Here is a 23,283-nt window from a genome sequence, read left to right as displayed (position 1 = left end):
CACCATGTTGCCGCACATATATGAACAACAAAAACAAGAACAACGACAACATCAACAAAAAAGGAATCTACATTAGCAATAGCAGACACGTTTAGACAATGTTGAACAACAACAACGACAGCAACAACTACAGAGGCAATGTTGTTGCCTGACTTTTTTCAAGGAAATAATACCAACAACAACTACAACACAAGTTACCAGTCTATCAGTACCGGGACTCAGGATGATGATGGTGATGTTGAGGATGCTGATGTTGGTGGTAGTGTTTCTATGGCATAGCTAGCTCATAGTGGTGGTAATGGAAAGAAAGGACAATGTTATTATGGCAAACATGCACATGTTGCCATTTTGCCTTGTTTGTGCAACGTAATACAACAACAACACTAACAGCAATAAAGACATCAACGATTTGGCATAAGCAATCAGGCTGCAACTGCAACTCGAACATCGATGAACTTTAAAGGCCCAAAGGCTTTAAGTTTTTGGCTGCAGAATTGCCTTTGGAACAAATGAACATAACCTAAAAAAATAACTAACGAACAAACTGGCAAATCATACCAACGAAACCGAAAATAAAAAACTTAAAAAAAATCGAAAAAATAGTAATAAAAAATCCCGTGCAACAAAAACCAATTTGAATCCAACCCACCAAACAATAGCCCACTTCAATTTTTATTCTTGTTATTTCAACACCAACGGGGAACAAGAATTTTTTGTCCGTCGTCTCCTACTTCTCCCATACGTTTGGTGTATTGCATTTTTTTCTTCAAGTTTTTTTCTATATACAAAACTATATATTTTATACTTCTTCTTCGCTACGCTTGCCTGCCAGCCAGCCAGTATTTCTATAACAAATAAGATCGGCAAAACTTAAAACCCCAAAACGCCAAAAGTAAAAAGAGCATAACAAAATAACAACAAAAAAAGTGGAGAAAGCAAAGCAAAAAATTGTTGCAACATTATTTTTACTTTCTGACAAGTGAAACGTCATAATAATCGTTTATTTTTTTACAAAAAAAGCCTTGCCAAGCATTAAGGCTCTGCTGCATATTTATTCCTACTACCACTTCGTCTACTTCCACATCATTCTGCGATACGAATATCAACAGCCGTTTGCTGCAACAACAACATAATGTCATCGTGGTGCCCTTCAGGATTAATCGCTTATTCAGCCATCGTTTTACTTTGTACTTCCGGTAAGTGAAAACTTCATCATCATCATCATCGTCATAGTTGTCGCTTTTATTCCAGTTCGGTTTCTTTTTTTTTCTGCTACCAACCAAATTCCCATTTCCATGTTCTTTTATAAAGAGTTTACCCTACTGCCACCACCGCCAGCAACAACAACACCATCACAATCACCACCACCACTAACAGCAACAACGACATCAACTCTTCATCAGCTCCACTACTCAACAATCCTCATTGACATCAACATTCGTTGATGGTGTCTTTGTATTCGTACCACTAGACGTTTCTGCTCTTTTTGTGTGTGGCATCTGCAGTAGTAGTGGTGTTGATGGTGTTGGTGATGATGTTGTTGTTGGCATGGTGCACATTTGATATTGTTGTTGATTGGGATGCAACGAAGGCAGTATGTTTGAGAATTGTTCTAGAAAAGAAAGAAATAAAATCTCTGGGACTCAAAAAGTTCCAACAATTCAGATCTCGTACATACAAAATATGCAAGGTCCTTTTCAGAAGTTGATGAAACTGTCCGAATTTTTAAATAATTACTTTTCATTATCACGACTGGATTCGAGATTACCGGTATATATATTTTGCAAATGTATAAAAGTGTACAATATTATGACCCTTGTCATATTTAAAGATATTTGGCTTATGCTCCTAATTGAAATAGCATTTTTAGAACCAAGCTTCGTATGACCAAATTAGAAAATATTATGGGAGTTTAGTCATTCTTGCTTGGATGATGTGCACGATAACTCAGAAAAAGATTACAGGGTTTTAACAGGGTTACAGGGTTTTAAAAATGGAAGTAAACAAAGAGAGCCAGTAAGGAAAGTAGTAAAGTCGGACGGGGCCGACTATATGATACCCTTCACCACTATGGGTATATTAAACAGGACTATTAACATGAAAGTGGATGAAGTAAAATATGTGATATTTATCTAAATGTGAATCTAACTAGATCTATCCATAAAGTATGTAAATCGACTTCAAACAAATATAAATAGGTCATCCGTTGGGCTATGTCTGTACATCTAGAAAACGCAACTACGTAATTTTATGCTCAATTTTGTACGTTGTGCAAAATTTGATGTTAATCTGACTAACATGAGGAGAATGATGCCCAATTTACTTGAAATCAATCTATAATAAAATGGAGCTATATATAAATTTGGACCGATTTTCACGACATAAGACAGACATCACTCTAGGCTCAATTCAGTACGTCATGCCAAATTTCGTGCAAATCGAAGGATATACAGGGACTTTGGTGCACCATTTACAAGAAATCGGACGAAAATATATATGGGAGCTATATCTAAATCTAAACCGATTTTCACGAAACTTGGCACACATCACTCCAGGCGCACCCCAGTACGCTATGCCAAATTTTGTGCAAATAGAAATATATATAAAGACTTTGGTACACCATTTACATTAAATCGGTCGAACATATATATGGGAGCTATATCTAAATCTGAACCAATTTTCAAGAAATTTTACACACATCATTCTAGACTCAAGTTAGTACGCTATGCCAAATTTCGTAGAAATCGAAAAATATATAAAGACTTTGGTACACCATTTACATTAAATCGGTCGAACATATATATGGGAGCTATTTCTAAATCATAACAAATTTTTCCCAATTTCAAAAGGGTTCGTCGTTGGGCCAAGTAGAAGAGCTGAGCCAAATTTCATCCAATTTGGATCATAAATGCGACCTGTACTTTGTTTACAATTTAACATGGACAGACAGACGGACGGACATACATAAATCGACTCAGAAAGTGATTCTATGCATATCCTCAGAAGGAACCATGTGTCTATCTCGTTTGCAAAAAGACATAATAACCTGTACAACAGTGAAGGGTATAAACAGCAAAAAAATTTATAGCGAAATGTCACCCTTCCAAAAGCATAAATCTGAAATTTGATCGATACTTTACGAGAAATTGGGCAATAGCGCATCAAAAATACTTAAATACTTAAGGGAAACGCTTCAATAATACTTAGAATCATTTTAGAAATGTATCCGAGGGTTATGTAATTGTAAATTGTGTGCTAGATGTTTTATCCTTTCAAGTTTCAGTCAGAAAATTGGGCTAACATCTTTAGTAAAAAAAGTTTTTTTACCCAACTAGAAACCGAAACGCCAAATTACAGCACCTTTGTTTGAAAAATGTGTCTAAGATCATGAAAATACTTAAAACATGATATTATATGAGTTTAAACGCAAAACTGAACATATGTTGAACAATTTTTATAAAAACAAAGAAATGTTTCCCACCATGAAGCTGGAATGCCAAATAACATAGCCTTGAAAATCAGAAATGGGTTGGTACAGTTAGTTTGCCGACCCTGAGCTCTTTTAAAAATATTTCGCGATCTCCGGCTCCGGTTCTGCGGTTCCTTCACTAAAGTTGCTTAGAATTGCCCATAGATTTATTGTAGAGCTGGATTTAATCGACAAACAATTTGTGCTGATGCAGATCGCTTTAACTGGATTTGTATGTAACTAACACAATATTTGTACCGGTTTTAATGAACCTATTGGAATTATATGTATACCATTTGTAATCTGAAAATAGAGTTAATCACATGGGATAAATTATCCTCTTAACATTTAACTAAATCTTATTAACTGGCATATGCTTCATATTACGAAGTTCCTGATTTTAAGTATATGCAGTTGTTTTTGGTTAAATCATCATCATAACCATGATTCATTCGCAGGCATTCGCAAATTCTTGAAGATATGCCTTTTATACTGACTGTTGTTTGTGATGTATTTTGTAGTTCATGGAATAAGGGACTATGCCAAAATTCTGACGTGGATCCTCTTCCAACGAATCATCACCGAATATTATAGTTCATGAAACTTTTCACGTTATTCAATTTATACATATTTGCCTATAACTCCAACATCAGACTACACCTCAATGTGTTGGATATTAATTAAAAGTCCAAGCACTTCTCTTGGATAAAATTTCAACTTATCCGGTCGATGTCCTTTATAAACCGTAGAATGCAAATTTCGCCATTTTCCACACAAAAGTATCTATACGGAACCTCATGTCTATATCGACTCACTTAGTCGACATATGGCGATAAAGGTGGGTCTAGGACCAATATTTCGCGTTGTGGGCCACACAAAGCTGTAATACGCTTATTGCATAGATATGTATGATATTCAAATAATTATCTACACTTCACGAATGTTTTGAAGATTTTTTGACTTTATAATATTCCGATTTTATATTAATTCAGACATTTTTAATATCATTTTTCTTATAGTCTCTCTTCACGCAATAAAGCCAAACCATGATATCGCTCGAAATGTACTTTTCTATAATCATCTTAGAATTTATACAAACAACTCCAATATCTTCCATTACACCCTAATATTTTGAGTGCGGGTAATATTGACAACAAGTATATTCATGCTTTTGAACTTTCTCCTGGGTATATGGGAGCACATTTTTTTTTGCATTTGATTGTGTATGTGCTTTCAGTATTTTTTTATTTTATTTTTTTAGTTCATTCCTTTTCACTGAATTGCATTTCAATGTTATTCAATATACTTTGAATAAAATGTTAAAGAAGAACAAGATGAAAATTTTGGCAAAACCGAGAAAAACACATACACACACAGCCACACAAATGCATTTTATTAAAGTGCTTATTTCAATAGACATAAGTTTAAAAACATTGATCTTGTAGTTGAAGTTGAAAATTGGATTTTTTTGTATTAAACTTTATGCCATTAAGAAGTGTTTGTTAAATTAATGGGCTACATAGGAGGCAGTAGCTGTGTTTTTCTTATGTTTTCAAACTGAAAGTTGATACTAGGAATTCTAAGGGGATAAAATACTTCATGGTAGGTCCAAAAAGAGCCTCCCATATAACAGTAGCCTTGAATATTCGGTATTTTGGATTGACTGTAATTTGGGATCTCATTATGTAGCAAATACAAAAATCCATATTTGCTCACTTTATAGGGTAAATTCAAAATTTCTGACATTAGCACGGTTTTCAACCAAATAAATGAGTAGAAAATTAAAAAAAATCAGTATTGGCCCGTGATTTATGTTACGATTCCTTCCAGTATTCGGTACCAAAAATTAGAAGTGCTAGTCTACGTTTTCGTATAGGTTCAAATATCTGTTCCGCCCTATTTATACCCTTCACAACACTGTGGTACTGGGTATTATGTCTTTGTGCATATGTTTGTAACAGGCAAAAGGAAACGAGATAGACCCATGGTTCCTTTTGAGAATATGCATAGAATCACTTTCTGAGTCGATTTACGCATGTCTGTCCGTCCATGTATTTTTGTTAACAAAGTACATGTCGCATTTGTGGTCCGATTTGGATGAAATTTGGCACAGTTCGCTTATTCGTTAATGGTGCACCAAGGTCCCTATATATCCTTCGATTTGCACGAAATTTGGTACAGCATTCTGAATTAAGCCTATAAAGACGTGAGTTAAACTACCTGAAAATCGGTTCAGATTTAGATATAGCTCCCATATATATTTTCGTCCGATTTTAGGTAAATAGTGCACCACAGTCCCTATATATCCTTCGATTTGCACGAAATTTGGTACAGTGTAATGGATTAGGTATAGAACGATGTGTGTTAAATTTCGTGAAAATCGGTTCATATTTAGATATAGTTCCCATATATCTTTTCGTCCGATTTTAAGTAAAGACTGCACCAAAGTCCCTATGTATCTTTCGATTTGCACGAAATTTGGCACAGCGTACTGAACTAAGTCTAGAACGATGTGTGTTAAATTTCGTGAAAATCGGTCAAATTTAGATATAGCTGTGTGTGTTAAATTTCGTGAAAATTGGTTCAAATATAGATGAAGCTCCCATATATGTTTTCGACATGGTGCACCAAAGTCCCTATATGTCCTTCGATTTGCACGAAATTTGGATTTTTAAGTAAAAGAAGAACTCAAAATGTGGCCGAACATGTGACAAGTTTCGATGAAATCGGTTTAGAGTTTGATATTTTTGCTTTTAATTTATTTACCTAATTGTGTCCCATTATAAGAAACAACTCTATATCTGACCAACATTTAGTATTGGTTGCAGAATGACATGTTTAATTTCATGTTAATGGTCCTTCAAAAATGCGACGTCTGTTAGGATCCCATCTGTTGAATATACCCAACGTGGTGAAGGGCATCATGGATTCGTGAACGGTGAAAAACATGTTTCCACAACTTCATACTTTGGCATAACACTCATATAACAATACCGCTCCATGTTCGGTATTTTATAGTTAGGGAACCACATTACTTATAATTTTTCACCATAATCTAGCATTTAGGTCCTCATTTAGACTAAGTGTCCATATGAAGACCCCTCATATTATCGGGAAGATTTGAACAAAATTTTTTTTTCAATGAAGTGGTTTTATTTTAATACTAGGTGTTCTTGAAAGACAAAAGAAAATTTTGCAGAAACTGTCTATATAGGTTCAAGTCCTGGCATAGTCCCCATAAAAATGTAATGTCTTTATTTTCGGATTTTTTAAGTTTTAGCCAAATTTCCCTACCGAAGTGATTGTAATTTGTTATATTTTTATACCCTACACAACTATGTCGCCAGGGTATTATAGCTTTGTTCAGCCCAAAAAGTTTGTAACGCCGCGAAATATTGGTCCTAGACCCACCTTTATGTATACCGATCATACCGGTCATATCTCGACTAGCTGAGTCGATCTAGACATGTGTGTCCGTCCGTCCGTCTGTCCATTATAATTTATAAACACGATACAGGCCACAGTTATTGATCAATCTTCGCGAAATTTTGCATGTAGAATGGGTTCTGGCCAAAGAAGACCCCTATTTTTTAAGGTAAAGATCGGTTAATATTTAGGGGATGAAATGTACAAAATACAAATTTTTTGTGGGTTTTTCTGGTCGCTCCAAAGGCCGCAATTTTGGCCCAAACATCGTGAATTTTAACATGGATAAGGGGATCGGGCCAAAGAATAAGCATAGCTGTTTTCATAAAGATCGGTCAATATTTAGCTGACTTTTGTGTGAAAAATTACAAAATTTATATTTTATGGCGCATATATTTACTTCTGAAGGACATAGACCCGAGAAGTTGATAGTATATCCAAGAAGAGTGATTGGCCTTTAAATTGTTACCAATTATATTGTCGTATGTACTCGGATGTGGCAGTTACACTTAAATATTTACAGGTGCTAGGGTATTCAGATATTATTTAATAACCCATTACCATGCTGGAGGGCGGAAATACAGCGACGATAGCTTTGAAATGTTCCATGGGGCTCCTATAATTTTCGGTGATGATCAGATAACAATTTTGGGATGAAGTGGACCGACAACTTAATTTTTTGTGCATTTTCGAGTCGATCTATAGGCCAGAATTGAAAGCCGTACATCATAACAGAACCCACGGTGAAGGGAATGCGGACAAGTAATTAGAAGTACTGTACAGAATATTAGTAATATTATGAAAATATGTCAGTGTAAGGAAGATGTGCTGTTGACCTCGTATCGTTATCGGGCAACATGGTGCCAAAAAGTGCAAATTAATTGTAATCTCTTTAATTTTGTGATATTTTTGAAAATACATATTCTGACTTTAAAATCTCCCCAAAAAAATCATCAAAGTTTGATGATCATATTTTCTTTTACATAAATTTGTTTCAAACAAAGCATAAGAAAAAATGCATACCAATACGAACATGCTTACAAAAACGAGTGTCTTCTACATACATATGTCGGTATTTACTTATCTACGCACATAACTATCCCACATTCATTGATATCGAGATAAGGAAGGATGGAAAAGAAAAAAACACACACACACACACACAAGAAAATGCATTTCAAGTGTGTCGGAGTTCTACTTCTGTTAACGAGAATTTTCAAAATAAAATTCAATTGATACAAAAAAATTTTTGGTAATGCAATAAAAAACTTCAATACATGTTATCTGTGTATTTGTGAATTTTCCCAATATACATACCAGCATGCATGCACATGGAAATGCTGTTGTTAATAGAAAGAACAAAATCTTAAATAATGAAAAACAACATTCGATTTAAAAGAAGTTCTAAAGTTGTAATATTTTCATTTGCAAAAGCGATTGGTCTATGGTGTTTTTCTTTGCAAAGAAAACAATAAAATCGATTTTAAAGTTAAAACTGAAGATAAAAGAAGTTATTGTTATTTTAAATTTGACAAAATGTTACTGATGTTATTGTAAACAAAAATTAAAACATAATAATGGTATATGACACACAAATAGGATTGTCTATTTGGATTTTTGAAAATAATATGTATTTTGTTAAGGAGGTGTATGTAATCTATGTTAGGAAACTTAGCATACGAACTAAAACAAAAGGGAATCAATTGAATTCACGGAAAGAATATAACTTAATTTGACGTCATGGAAAACATGAAATGTTCAAAACATAAATATCTCAATAAATAAATGATACGCAAATTTCTGTTTTTAAGGAAAAAAATTAGCTTTTAAGGCTTATAGAAACTAACAAACAGAATATATCAAAGGGCATGGTCTGATATTTCTCTCTCCCCACAGATAGAAATTTTCCTTTTCATAATTAAGCCACTTGTTTCCATTTTTGGTCCAAGTTTTAGGGTAGCCCTCCGTCTATATTTTCATGTTTTTGACCATGTTTTCCAAGCGAAAAAGTCTCTAATTTTATATTTAGAATTTTCATTGGATGGAAAATTTTCATACAAAAAATTATTATTAGTCCGTTCACATTTTGGTATAGGCCAAGGCAGACAGATTTTAGACCGTATGGGCTGTAGTTATATGTTTTAGTTCTTAGTGGGTGACAAATTATTATACCAATATTGTTTCCCTAGAATGGTAACCCCCCTTTCTCAAAAAAATCCATATAAAAATCCACGACTATGACCTCTTACAAAAAATGCAATTTAAAAAAATCCACCCCTATGACCTCTTACAAATATAATACCCTTCGCCACTTTAGGTATATTCAAGAGGGGCTCATACGTACAATATCCTGTAGATAGAATAGACATAGCATCTTTGGGGGACCATTGAAATAGAATCGGACGAAATATGTACCTTATAATTTTTCACACAAAAGTCAGGGTCCATTTGACCCGCTAAATATTGACCGATCTTTATCAAAACAGTAATGCTTATTCTTTAGCCCAATCCGGTTCTCCATGTACAATTTCTCGTTGTTCGGGCTATAATTGCGGCCTCTGGAGCGACCAGAAAAACGGCCAAAAACTAAGTATTTAGTGCATTTCATCCCCTAAATATTAGCCGATCTTTACCAAAAACAATAGGGGTCTTCATTGGCCAGAACCCATCCTATATGCAAAATTTCGTGAAGATTGGTCCATAACTGTAGCCAGTATCGTGTTTACAAATTATAATGGACAGACGGACGGACGGACACACATGTCTAGATTAACTCAGCTAGTCGAGATATGATGATCGGTAAACATAAAGGTGGGTCGAGGATCAATATTTCAGTGCGTTACAAACTCTTGAGGCTGCACAAAGCTACAATACCCTGACAACATAGTTGTGTAGGGTATAAAAATATACGCCTTGTGGAAACAATTACGTTTAAAAATCCACAATGTTAAAAAATCCACGCTTCAGAATTTATATAGCACCTTAATAGATTAGAAATATTTGTTCTTTACAAATATATATTTTTAAATCCACTCTTATCTCTCAAAAAATCTTTGTTTATGGCTCATAAAAAACGTATTATTATTTCTAATACTATAACATGTTAAAATTTGTGTTATAAAGGTGATTTTCTTTATAAAATAATAAGATTTTATTTAAAGCTTTTAAAAATTCTAACTTATCTCGTATGAAGTTCCTTGAACGTATAATTGATATTATTTACCGTATAATGGTGCGTACTAGTACGCACCCTGGTACCACTTCTGAAACTACCTTCTCCCAACAAATGATAGTCAGTGATGCTTAAAACAATAAATCGAAATACACATTTTTTAACGTACTAAATTCTCCGATAGTGGATTATAGAAGAGAAATGCTTTTGGTTTTTGTCGAAAATGAAATTTTAATGTTTTTAGTTGAATCCATTAGAATTCAGGATTTCAAAAACAACAATAAAATCCTCACCCAAAATAAGTTATTCACTTTAATTCCATTTCAACATTTGCACTCGCACTTTATTTTTGGTGAACAACATATTTTATTGGTTTTAATGCCACTACTACTGGTAGTATTCATAGTTGAATAGGTAATTCAACTAAAACGATTGGTTTTCGCAAATAAATTGAGGGAGAGAAGAGAGGTAGATTTGAAATTTGCAGGAAAACAAAAATATAAAATAGATATTTTATTTTTCAAAATTTAACTAGTTTTATATCATCTGTAAGTTTTCTTATTATAAGTTGATTTGTTGTATTTTTTAAATAAAATTTAATCTAAATTCATAATCCTGGTTTACTCCTTTTTCACCAAATGTTGTATGTGCTCAGCGAAATCAATGGGAGTATGTAAAATAAAATGCAAAAAATAAAATACGAAAAAAACAAAATTTTTCGGAATGTGTTGGAAACATTTGAAAATGGTTTTTAACAAAACTAAATAAAAATTGCTATAACGACACGACCGACTACCAAATACAATTAACAACATGGTAGTCCAAAATACAACATATCTATTATTGAACAAATGTATATGTATGTATATATGATGGGATATTGGGGTGTGAAGGCATTGGTTCATCTTAAAATAAAATTGAATAGAATGGGAAGGCAGTAAATATATATTTTTATAAATTAATATTTAAAATGCTAATTATACCCTTCAACACACTGTGGTACTGGGTATTATGTCTTTGTGCATATGTTTGTAACAGTCAAAAATAATCGAGATAGACCCATGGTTCCTTTTGAGAATATGCATAGAATCATTTTCTAAGTCGATTTATGTATGTCCGTCCGGCCGTCTGTCTGTACATGTTAAATTGTAAACAAAGGGCAGGTCGGATTTATGATCCGAATTGGATGAAATTTGGCACATCTCATTTGTTTGGTCCAAGGACGAACTCTTTTGCAATTGGGAAAAATCGGTTCAGATTTAGATATAGCTCCCATATATATTTTTGCCCAATTTAGGGTAAATGGTGCACCAAAGTCCCTATATATCTTTCGATTTGCACGAAATTTGGCACAGCGTAATAAATAAGGTCACGAATAATGTGTGCAAAGTTTCGCGAAAATCGGTTCAGATTTAGATATAGCTCCCATATATATGTTCGTCCGATTTAAGGTAAATGGTGCACCAAAGTCCCTATATATTTTTCGTCTGCACGAAATTTGGCACAATGTACTAAATTAAGTCTAGAATGATATGTGCAAAGTTTCGTGAAAATCGGTCCAGATTAAGATATAGCTCCCATATATAGCTTCGCCCGATTTTAGGTAAATAGTCCACTAAAGTCCCTGGAAATCGTTTGATTTGCACGAATTTTGGCATAGTGTACTGAATTAAGTCTAGAATGATGTGTGAAAAGTTTTGAGAAAATCGGTTCAGATTTACATATAGCTCCCATATATAGCTTCGCCCGATTTTAGGTAAATAGTCCACTAAAGTCCCTGGAAATCGTTTGATTTGCACGAATTTTGGCTCAGCGTAATGAATAAGATCGAGAATGATGTCTGCCAAGTTTCGTTAAAATCGGTTCAGATTTAGCTATAGCTCCCATATGTATTTTCATCCGATTTAAGGTAATTTGTGCACCAATCTTTCGATTTGCACGAATTTTGGTATAGGGTACTGAATTAAGTCAAGAATGATGTTGCTAAGGTTCGTAAAAAGATCCATAGTTAGGCCGATTGACACATCGTACTAAAGTTATATAAATTAGTTTCTGCCAAGTTTCCCTAAAATCGGTTCAGATATAGATTTATTACAAAACGCGTCGTCTGTAAGGATACATATGTAAAATATACCCTAGTGGTAAAGGGTATCATATATTCGGCCCAGTCCGACTTTACTACTTTCCATACTGGTTTTTATCTTAAAAAATTGTTTAGTAGTTTTTCACAATTTTCTCCATTTCCATGCCTTTAAATCACTTGGCGAAACATATCTTCCACGCCGATGGAGATACATCCGAAACATGAATTTTGAAGACTTCAACAATGTCTTTTGGCGACGGAAATCATTGATATCACATTTTGTCTGCATTTGTAGAAACTAAATGAATTCTATTGGTACTAAATCGCGGCAGCACTCCTAATGGCTCATAAATTTCACATTTTGGGCGGTCAATAAGGTGCTAGTTTGAGCGGATGTGTGGGAGTTCCAATTGTCATGATATACAATATTCGTTCTTCGAATTTGCTCGTAGACTTCATATCATGTAGCGAACCTTTCCGAATTGATCGTCTCAGAGCTTCTTCTACGAACAGCTGGATTTGTTTCAACTTCGCTGACCTACACAGTCGATTGTTGATTTGCTTTGATCTCATACCCACCCATAGATCTCGGATTCGTGACTTGTAACGACTTTGTAAATGTCTTTTGAAGTATCGCGGTCGTATAATATTACAACATTTCTTTGCACAAATTGACGGGAGGGAGTACTAACTTTTTAGCATAATCTAATATATTCATGGTAAATATTTCAAAAGAATTCGTCAGTTATTCATAATGAATCTTTTCAAGGCAAGGGTTGGGTACAAATGGAAAAGGACGTTGAAAACATACGAATTTCGATTTTTTGTCTTTGGAAACCCTTTATAAAATATTATGAGCGACATTTTTGTAAAATATAAGGAGGTAAAGGAATTTCGTCTTGAGTATTTAATTTACGTTTCAAGAAAAAGGACGACATTTATGGAAAAATACTGGAGATAAAAAGATAATATGTTTTATAACAAATAAATACGTCGTTAAGTTCGGCCGGGCTTAACTTTTTATACCTTTGACCACGTAAAGTGTATTAAAAATCCTTAAGTCGATCGGGACTATGTTATGGTGTTATGTGATAGTAGGTTATTCTTGCTCCGAAAAAAGATTCTAAATTACAGACATTCTAGTTGGAAAACTTAAACGGGAATTTGTATACCCTTCACCACATTTTGGAACAGGATGCCATGTCTTTGTGCATATGTTTGTAACAGGCAAAAGGAAACGATATAGACACATGGTTCGATTTATGTATGTCCGTCTGTATTTTTATGAGCAAAGTGCAGGTCGTATTTATACCCTACACAACTATGTTGTCAGGGTATTATAGCTTTGTGCAGCCCCAAATGTTTGTAACGCCGCGAAATATTGGTCCTAGACCCACCTTTAAGTATACCGATCGTCATATCTCGACTAGCTGAGTCGATCTAGACATGTGTGTCCGTCCGTCCGTCCGTCTGTCCATTATAATTTGTAAACACGATACAGGCCACAATTATGGACCAATCTTCACGAAATTTTGCATGTAGGATGAGTTCTGGCCAATGAAGACCCCTATTGTTTTTGGAAAAGATCGGTTAATATTTAGGGGATGAAATGCACCAAACACTAAATTTTTGTCGGTTTTTCTGGTCGCTCCAGAGGCCGCAATTATGGCCCAAACACCCCGAATTTTTGCATGGAGAAGGGGATCGGGCCAGAGAATAAGCATGCATGTTTTGATATAGATCGGTCAATATTTAGCGGGTCAAATGGACCCTGACTTTTGTGTGAAAAATGACAAAATTTGTATTCACATATATATTTACTCCTGGAGGATGTAGACCCCAGGAGTTCATAGCATATCCAAGAGGAGTGGTTGGCCTTTAAATTGATACCAAACATAGTGATATATCTACTCAGATGTGGGAGTTACAGTCAAATATTTACAGGTGCTTACGAATTCAGATATTATTTAGTAACCCATTACCACATTAGAGGGAGAAATATCGCGCTGATGGCTTTGAAATTGTTCATGAAGTTCCAGTTATGGTCAAGAACAACGCCTACAATTTTCGGTGATGATCAGATTAAAATTTTGGGATGAAATGGACGGAAAACATAATTATTTGTGTGTTTTCGTATTCAGATATTATTTAGTAACCCATTACCACATTAGAGGGAGAAATATCGCGCTGATGGCTTTGAAATTGTTCATGAAGTTCCAGTTATGGTCAAGAACAACGCCTACAATTTTCGGTGATGATCAGATTAAAATTTTGGGATGAAATGGACGGAAAACATAATTATTTGTGTGTTTTCGAGTAGAGTATAATCCGAAAATCACAACACAACCCACCGTGAAGGTAATCTGGACAAGTAATTAGCAGGACTGTACTGAATATTCGAAAAAAGTAAGGAAGAGGTGTTGTTAACCTCTAATCGGACAAGAGGGGCAAATATCACGAAATATTACTTAGACTCAGAATAAACATCCTCAGAAAATTAGAGTTCGTGGTAGTTGTGTAGGGTATCGTATGGTCGGCCCCGTCCGACTATACTGCTCCGCTCACTGGTTTTGATCCGATTTGGATGAAATTTGGCACAGGTCATTTATTTGTTCCAAGGACGAATTCTATTGAAATATAAATAAAATCGGTTCAGATTTAGATATAGCTCCCATATATAGTTTGATTGACATTCAATATCTCATAAATTTCAGAATGATGTGTGTACTTGTTGTTCATAATATCAAATACTGACACTGAAAAACTAACTGAAAGAAGATTTTTGGAAGGAATTTTCAACAATGATTATGTGTGGAAGGAAGACTAGACACCCTATACAAAATTGATAAATCAAGTTAAAGCGAAATCAGTTGAAAAACAGTGAGTGGAGGAATATAGTCGGTCGGGACCGACCATATTATACCCCACACAACTACCACGGAATTCTAACTTTCTGCGGATGTTTATTCCGTGATATTTGCTCGACTTGAATGATTAGAGGTCAACAGCACATCCTCCCTAAATGTTTCGAATATTACAAATATTCAGTACAGCCCTTCTACTTACTTGTCCGGATTCCCTTCACGCTGGGTTGAGTTGTGATGTTCGGCTTATATTCGACTAGAAAACACACAAAGAAATTAAGTTTTCGGTCCACTTCATCCCAATATTTAATTCTGATCGCCAGGAGTAAATATATGAGCCATAGAACTCAAATTTTGTAATTTTTCACACAAAAGTCAGGGTCCATTTGACCCGTTAAATATTGACCAATCTTTATCAAAACAGGCATGCTTATTCTTTAGCCCGATCCCTTTCTCCATGTAAAATTAAGCGATGTTCGGACCATAATTGCGGCCTCTGGAGCGACCAGAAAAACGGACAAAAATTAAGTATATGGTCCATTTCATCCCCTAAATATTAACAGATCTTTACCAAAAACAATAGGGGTCTTCATTGGCCAGAACCCATCCTACATACAAAATATTGTGAAGATTGGTCCATAACTCTGGCCTGTATCGTGTTTACAAATAATAATGGGCAGACGGACGGACATACATGTCTACATCGACTCAACTAGACGATATATGACGATCGGTATACATATACGGTATAAACTCTTGGGGCTGCACAAAGCTATAATACCCTGACAACATAGTTGTGTAGGGTATAAACATGCCCAAAGCCCCCAAAATACGGAATAATAGATGCATTATTATATGGAAGCTAACCGGAAACTTGGCCCAATATAGATCATTTTTGGTAGAGAAATTTTCTACTCAATGAGAGTAAAATAACAACTAATTTGGTTGTATCATGTGTCCATGCTCTTTAAAATACCGAAATTGGGTATGTAGAGTTAGTTGGGAATTGTAAATGTGAACCAATATTGATCATATTTAGTAGAATGATTCAAATTAGAGCGAATTCGGTAGAAAAACATGCCCAGAATCTACAAAATTACCGAATAATGGGAGCTACCCGGCGAATGTTGATTATTTTTGGTAGGGACATTTTCTACTAAATGAGGATTCCAAATATTAAATTGCTCTCAGATTGGTTAAAACAGATTGGTTGAAGCTCTCAGGTTGGTTGAAGATTGGGGAGTAGATTTATATGGGGACTCCCGTTAAGGTTGGACCATGGTTGATAATACACATACACCAGAAGACTTACTGCCGTACCAAAAACCAAATTTACCAATTAGGTTGAAGTATTTGCCCAAAACCCTTAAAATACCGAATATTGTGGGAAACAGTTACATGGGGGTTACCACAGAACATTAGTCAATATTGATTTTTTTTCGTAGGCAGATCTGATAAAAAAAAGTGTATCGAAAATACAAATTAACAGCTGATTCTTTTAGAAAACGTGTTTAAAACCTCTAAAATAACGAAAAATGGAATGGGTACCGTTATATGGGGGCTACACTAAAAACAGCATTTTCCCATCCACCGATGTGGTAGTTCGTGTAAAGGGTTCTTGAAGGCTAACATACATATATACAGAAAATTATCAATATCAAATTGGCATAGGCATCATATAAAGAATACACCCCATTGTCAGTATTCTGAAAGGATTATTCGAATTTTCCCATCGAAGTTGCATATAATTTGGTATTCCGGAACATTGAAGGGTAAAACACATATTTTCGAAAACTTTTCCATGTAAGTCCAAGTATTGATATACGCCTCCACATAATAGGCTTCATTAGAATTTTCCCACCGAATTGTCGAAATAGGTTTGATGGTTTTAGCCAAATTTTCCACTGTAGTTGCTGTAATATAGCAATGTGTGGTTTTGGAGAGAAAAATGCCGTCCCATTTTCGGTATTAATCCGTTTTTAGCCTAATTTTCTCTTCGAATTGACTATACTCTGACATATCGGATTCCTGGTGAATTAAAACTTCTTTCTAGAAATTATTCGATAAAAGTTAATGTTTTAAAATAACCCCCATCCAAATGTTGAAGTAACTACCAGATGTCCAACCCGTATTTCTGTAATTTGGAACTTTATTTTTTTAGAGCATGGACTATCATATAATGCGAATAAAAGTTCCGATCCATTTAATGCAGCCCAAACACAATAAATGGGCTATATTTTCAAGAGTTGTTGGGATTTTCGGTTGAAATTTTTAAGGGACCTTCTTGAATTATAGTAGGCTCGAGTTATATAAGAATCAAAATTCAGTTTTTTGAAACCTAGATTTAAAATCTTGAAGAATTTTGAATTTATTTCACATTGCAAAGGGTATAAAACAATTCGATTTTTGGAATGCCCATCGCCATTTTAATTGCTGTAGTGTGATTTTATTTTTTCCTTTAAAAATTATGTGGGATTTAAAAGAATCACCAATTCTGCTATCGAGTATTCATTTTAATAACAGAAAACGAGATGAGGGATGAACTGCAGAGTTAGAAGTTAAACCATATTTGAATATATCCAAAATACTGATCCGAATCATTGATTTTCAGGGTCTAAAACTAATATTACTAGGAAATTTTGTTCAGAATATTTCAAAGTTAATAAACTTTCCTCGTGATGGAGGGTATAACTAGCTCTGTCGGGACTTAAATTAATTGTTTTTTTTTTTTTTGTCTAACGTCATTACACCCAAATACACAAATAGAAAATAGAATTTTGCAAAACACCAACAAGTCTGCCGATATCTACACATGACTGCATTTATAGTTTTGCCGCCAACATATGCATACAACCACTAATAAAAACAAAAACACACACACATACACTCACATATAAACACCTACATATGAATGAAACTACAATACATACAGAGACTACAACTAGCTGTAGTCGTAGTAGTAGTTGCAGCCATAGTCGTCATCATCATCAGTCCATTGAGAAGTTCAGGAGTTAGTTTTGTATATTGTTTTTGTGGTTGTTGTTTGTGGTTTGATATATTAACAACAAATAATTTTTAATTCCTGCTGCACCAACAACAGTGGCAGCAACAGCAATACCCAACTAAACCAAAAAACAAAAAAAAAAACAAAACTGGGATTCCAACTAAACTTCAAGTTGTTTATGGCCTGTTGATGTGTGTTTTGTTGTTGTTATTATTTTTCGATTTTTTTTCACTTTTTTGGCAAACGAATTGAATTTGTGTTTTACACTTCAAAATCATTGCTGTTGGTCACCAAGGTTTATTAAATTGTTTGGCCAATTTAATGAATTTTGTGGTAAATCTGAACAGGCAAATTTTGTAAATTGAAATAATTTATCATGTTTTTGGTCACGAAATTGGTTACTCGTTTTATTAATTTATTATTTGCCGTAATTTGGTAATTATTGTTTATTACCAAATAGCAATCATGCATTGTTTGGTCGATATGAATAGTTGCTAGTTGTTATTAAATTTTTGGTTATACACCAATTAGTAAATAATTAGTTGTAATAAGCAAGGTCGGTCAATATGGTTCGCCAATGTATCACAAGTTTACAAAGAAATGTTAGAGATTCCGAATGTATACACAATTACGCGTAGCCCCCATTTTTCGTTTTTTTTACGTAGGTTTGGGAACTTTTTTCAAACGAATAAGCTCTTATTTGTTTTTCCAAGTTCTCGTGGGGTATTAAATATTCCGCCCAAAAACGATCAATATGGGTTTTTATACCCTTCACCACATTGTGGTACAGGGTATCATGTCTTTGTGCATATGTTTGTAACAGGCAAAAGGAAACGAGATAGACACATGGTTCCTTTTAAGAATATGCATAGAATCACTTTCTAAGTCGATTTATGCATGTCCTTCCATCCGTCCGTCTGTCTGTCCATGTTAAATTGTAAACAAAGTACAGCTGGCGTTTATGATCTGAATTGGATGAAATTTGGCATAGGTCACTTATTCGGCCCAAGGAAGAACCTCATTGAAATTGGGAAAAATCGGTTCAGATTTAGATATAGCTCCCATATATATTTTCGTCTGATTTAATGTAAATGGTGTACCAAAGTCCATTTATATCTTTCGATTTACACGAAATTTGGCATAGCGTAATGAATTAGGTCTAGAATTATGTGTGTTAAGTTTCCTGAAAATCGGTTCAGATTTAGATATAGCTCACATATATATTTTAGTCCGATTTCAGGTAAATGATGTACCAAAGTACCTAAATATCCTTCGATTTGCGCGAAATTTGCCAAAGCGTAATGAATTAGGTCTAGAATGATGTGTGATAAGTTTCCTGAAAATCGATCCAGATTTAGATATAGCTCCCATATATATTTTAGTCCGATTTCAGGTAAATGATGTACCAAAGTCCCTTAATATCTTTCGATTTGCGCGAAATTTGGCACAGCGTAATGAATTAGGTCTAGAATTATGTGTGTTAAGTTTCCTGAAAATCGGTTCAGATTTAGATATAGCTCACATATATATTTTAGTCCGATTTCAGGTAAATGATGTACCAAAGTACCTAAATATCCTTCGATTTGCGCGAAATTTGCCAAAGCGTAATGAATTAGGTCTAGAATGATGTGTTATAAGTTTCCTGAAAATCGGTCCAGATTTAGATATAGCTCACATATATATTTTAGTCCGATTTCAGGTAAATGATGAACCAAAGTCCCTAAATATCTTTCGATTTGCACGAAATTTGGCATAGCGTAATGAATTGGGTCTAGAATGATGTGTGTTAAGTTTCCTGAAATCGGTCCAGATTTAGATATACCTCTTATTAATTTGTTTCTTCCGATTTATGTAAATTGTACAAAAAAGACCCAAAGTTTGTCCAATTGCCACACAATTTTGTACAATGAACTGTATTTAATATAAGATAGCAAGTCTCAGTGAAATCGGTTCAGATTTTGATATAGCTTCTGCATATATATTTTCGTTCGATTTTACACAAAATTGACACAATTTTTACATAGCGTACTGAAGTTAGTATAACCTAGAAGTTAGATATAAATGCTTCACCAAGGTGGGCCAATCGGTACAAAATGTTGCACTACGTACTGAAGTTACTATAACGTAACGTGTGGCAAGTTTAGTTGAGATCGGTTTAAATTTAGATTTAGCACCTATATATAGTTTCGTCAGATTTTAAGTAAAAGGTGCACCAAAGATCAATGTTTTGAAGTAGGTTCAGATTAGGATAGATCTCCTATATATATATATATATATATATATTTTCACCAGATTTTAAGTACATAATTGTGTTTAAAACTTTTCAACTTTCCTTACTGGTTAATTTTGTATCGGTATCTTGAAGGCTTTATCCGCATTAGCCACCATATAATGCTTGCCGCATTTTCCCATTTCAGGGACTCTAAAGAGTCTCGAATAAGTTAAGGAATTCTGAATGCATGCCAGTGAAGGGCACCGAATTTCGGTCCGGTCGAACTTAACGACTTTTTTTAATTATTTGTATGTATATAAATTATATATGGGAGCTATACCTTAATCTGAACCGTCTACATCAAAATTTCACGGACGTCAACCTGTACTTAAGTACAGTTCAGTACAGTACACTGTGCAAAATTTTGTCTCAATCGGTCAGATATTGTAAATTGGGTGTACTATTGTGGCATCCGACTAACCTTTAAATAAGAAAGATATTTATTAATCTAAACCGCATTCAAAAAGGTTCATCCTTAAGCCAAATAAGTGACCTGTGCCAAATTTAATCTTATTCGGATCATAATTGTGACTTGTACTTTGTTTACAATTTATTATGGACAGATCTACATAAATCGACATAGAAAATGGGTCTATCTCTTTCGCGTATTCCTTAGAATAAACTGGTCATGTGCCGACCGTATTGTAGGCCGATCACTTCTGAGTGGTACACCACAATTTGTTTCCCTGAAAACTCCATAGAAATTCGAAAAATTTACAAGAACAGACATATCATTGTACACCAAGAGCCTGTTTGGCCGGTAAAACCGGTATCATGCGTAGTACAGCCTTGACTTCCTACACAATGACGTGTTATTCCCATTCTCATGACTTCTTATTCCCATATATCAAGAAAAACCAGTAAAGAAAGTTGTAAAGTCGGACTGGGCCGACTATATGATAACCTTCACCACATTGGGTATATTGTACATAGGTATCCTTAAAATCGCATGTCAATGTTCCCTCGAAAGAACATACTCATGCCTTAATATAATTTCTTGCAAATCGAAAGATATATAGGGACTTAGGTGGACCATTTAAATTAAATAGGACGAAAATATATATGTGAGCTGCACCTAAATCTGAGCCGATTTGCAGGAAACTTAACATACATCATTATATACTTAATTCATTACAATGTGTCAAATTTCGTGCAAATCGAAAGATATATAGGGACTTTGGTGCACCATTTACATTAAATCGGACGAAAATATATATGGGACCTATATCTAAATCTGAAAAGATTTTTCCCAATTTCCCAAAAATATTCTTTATAAAATTCACGCCTTGTTGGATGGTCCTTGAAAAAATATTCTTTAAAATAATTCACGCCTTGTTGGATGGTCCTAAAAAAATATTCTTTAAAATAATTCACGCCTTGTTGGATGGTCCTTGAAAAAATATTCTTTAAAAAATCCACGCCTTGTTGGATGGTCCTTGAAAAAATATTCTTTAAAAAATTCACGCCTTGTTGGATGGTCCTTGAAAAAATATTCTTTAAAAAATCCACGCCTTGTTGGATGGTCCTTGAAAAATATTCATTAAAAAATCCACGCCTTGTTGGATGGTCCTTGAAAAAATATTCATTAAAAAATCCACGCCTTGTTGGATGGTCCTTGAAAAAATATTCTTTAAAAAATCCACGCCTTGTTGGATGGTCCTTGAAAAATATTCTTTAAAAAATCCACGCCTTGTTGGATGGTCCTTGAAAAATATTCTTTAAAAAATCCACGCCTTGTTGGATGGTCCTTGAAAAATATTCTTTAAAAAATCCACGCCTTGTTGGATGGTCCTTGAAAAATATTCTTTATAAAATCCACGCCTTGTTGGATGGTCCTTGAAAAAATATACTTTATAAAATCAACGCCTTGTTGGATGGTCCTTGAAAAAAATATTCTTTATAAAATCCACGCCTTGGATATCCCTTGCAAAAATATCCTTTAAGAAATACACGCCTTTGATAGCCCTTGAACAAATGTCCTTTAAAAGATCAGCGCCTTTGATAGCCCGTGAGCAAATGTCCTCTAAAAACTCCAGGCCTTGTATGGTAGTTGAAAAAATATTTTTTTAAAAAAATCCTTCAAAAATATTTTTTTTTAATCAAAGCCGTTTATAGTACTTTAAAAAATATTGTTAAAAAATCCATTCTTATCCGCGTTCTTCTTCGAGTCCTTCAAATATATTCATGCAAACTATTTTCCCCTTTTCCTATAAATGTATCGTTTCATAGTTATCAGGTATTAACTTGTAAAATTACTATCCCTCTCCAAAAAAATAGCAGCATAAATACTTCATTGATGTTTAAACTTTTCTCTCTCCCTCTATTCAATTTTCGTTTCACAATTTAATTAACATTATTCGACAAGGAAAAGTAATACCTGTAAATGCCAAAAAAAAACTGTTGCAAAAAACAAGAAAAGTTTCGAAAAACAATAATGAAATATGTGAACATGCATATATATAGAGACAAATTCTCTTTTCCCTCTTCCTCCTTCTCCCATTCAGGATAACATTTTGCACTTCAGACAAAAGCAAAAAAACGAAAACATAGAATACATAATCGCTCCATTTTTAGTCATCAGCATCACTTTGTCTTCCAACATGGTTCTCTTTTTGGGGGGTAATACACACACATACAGTCGTATTCATACTACTCACTTATTCACATATGAGATTTAGCTTACCAATGACCACTAAGTGACCATTGCTTAAATGTATCTGCCACGATAGTTGAACAACGGCAAACAGAAGATATATGCGCGCCGAAAAAAAGGACTTTACGGTAACGTTGAACAGTCTATAAAATGAATTTGCCCAGTTTGGTGGACAGGACTGGTCTGGTCAGACATTACAAAAAAATCCTCTTTCAGCGGCATAAGCGCTTTATTAAAGTTGAAAAAATAGATCTACCAAAAATGTTGTAATAAAAACTCTTCTTAAATACACACATCCGCAAGGTTAACAAATTCATGTACAAAGTACCTTACTTACATT

The 23,283-nt window shown here is 34.3% G+C and overlaps 1 protein-coding gene across 1 annotated transcript in view; it reads left to right on the top strand.

Moving 5' to 3' along the window:
• Positions 1-1,100: 1,100 nt before the first annotated feature.
• LOC133330790 (carbonic anhydrase-related protein 10) overlaps positions 1,101-23,283 on the top strand; it is a gene marked incomplete at its 3' end in the record, with an annotated part of 57,543 nt that continues 35,360 nt past the window's right edge. The window contains exon 1 of the mRNA XM_061539232.1: positions 1,101-1,196. Within this exon, the coding sequence (XP_061395216.1) occupies positions 1,133-1,196 (64 nt within the window). The remainder of the gene's footprint in view (positions 1,197-23,283) is intronic.

The sequence above is a fragment of the Musca vetustissima genome, unplaced genomic scaffold, assembly GCF_032173495.1.
Source record: "Musca vetustissima isolate MV318-11 ecotype Yass unplaced genomic scaffold, APGP_CSIRO_Mvet_v1 utg10043, whole genome shotgun sequence".
In the NCBI taxonomy this organism is placed as follows: Eukaryota; Metazoa; Arthropoda; class Insecta; order Diptera; family Muscidae; genus Musca; species Musca vetustissima.
This window is presented reverse-complemented; position numbering and strand designations above follow the sequence as displayed.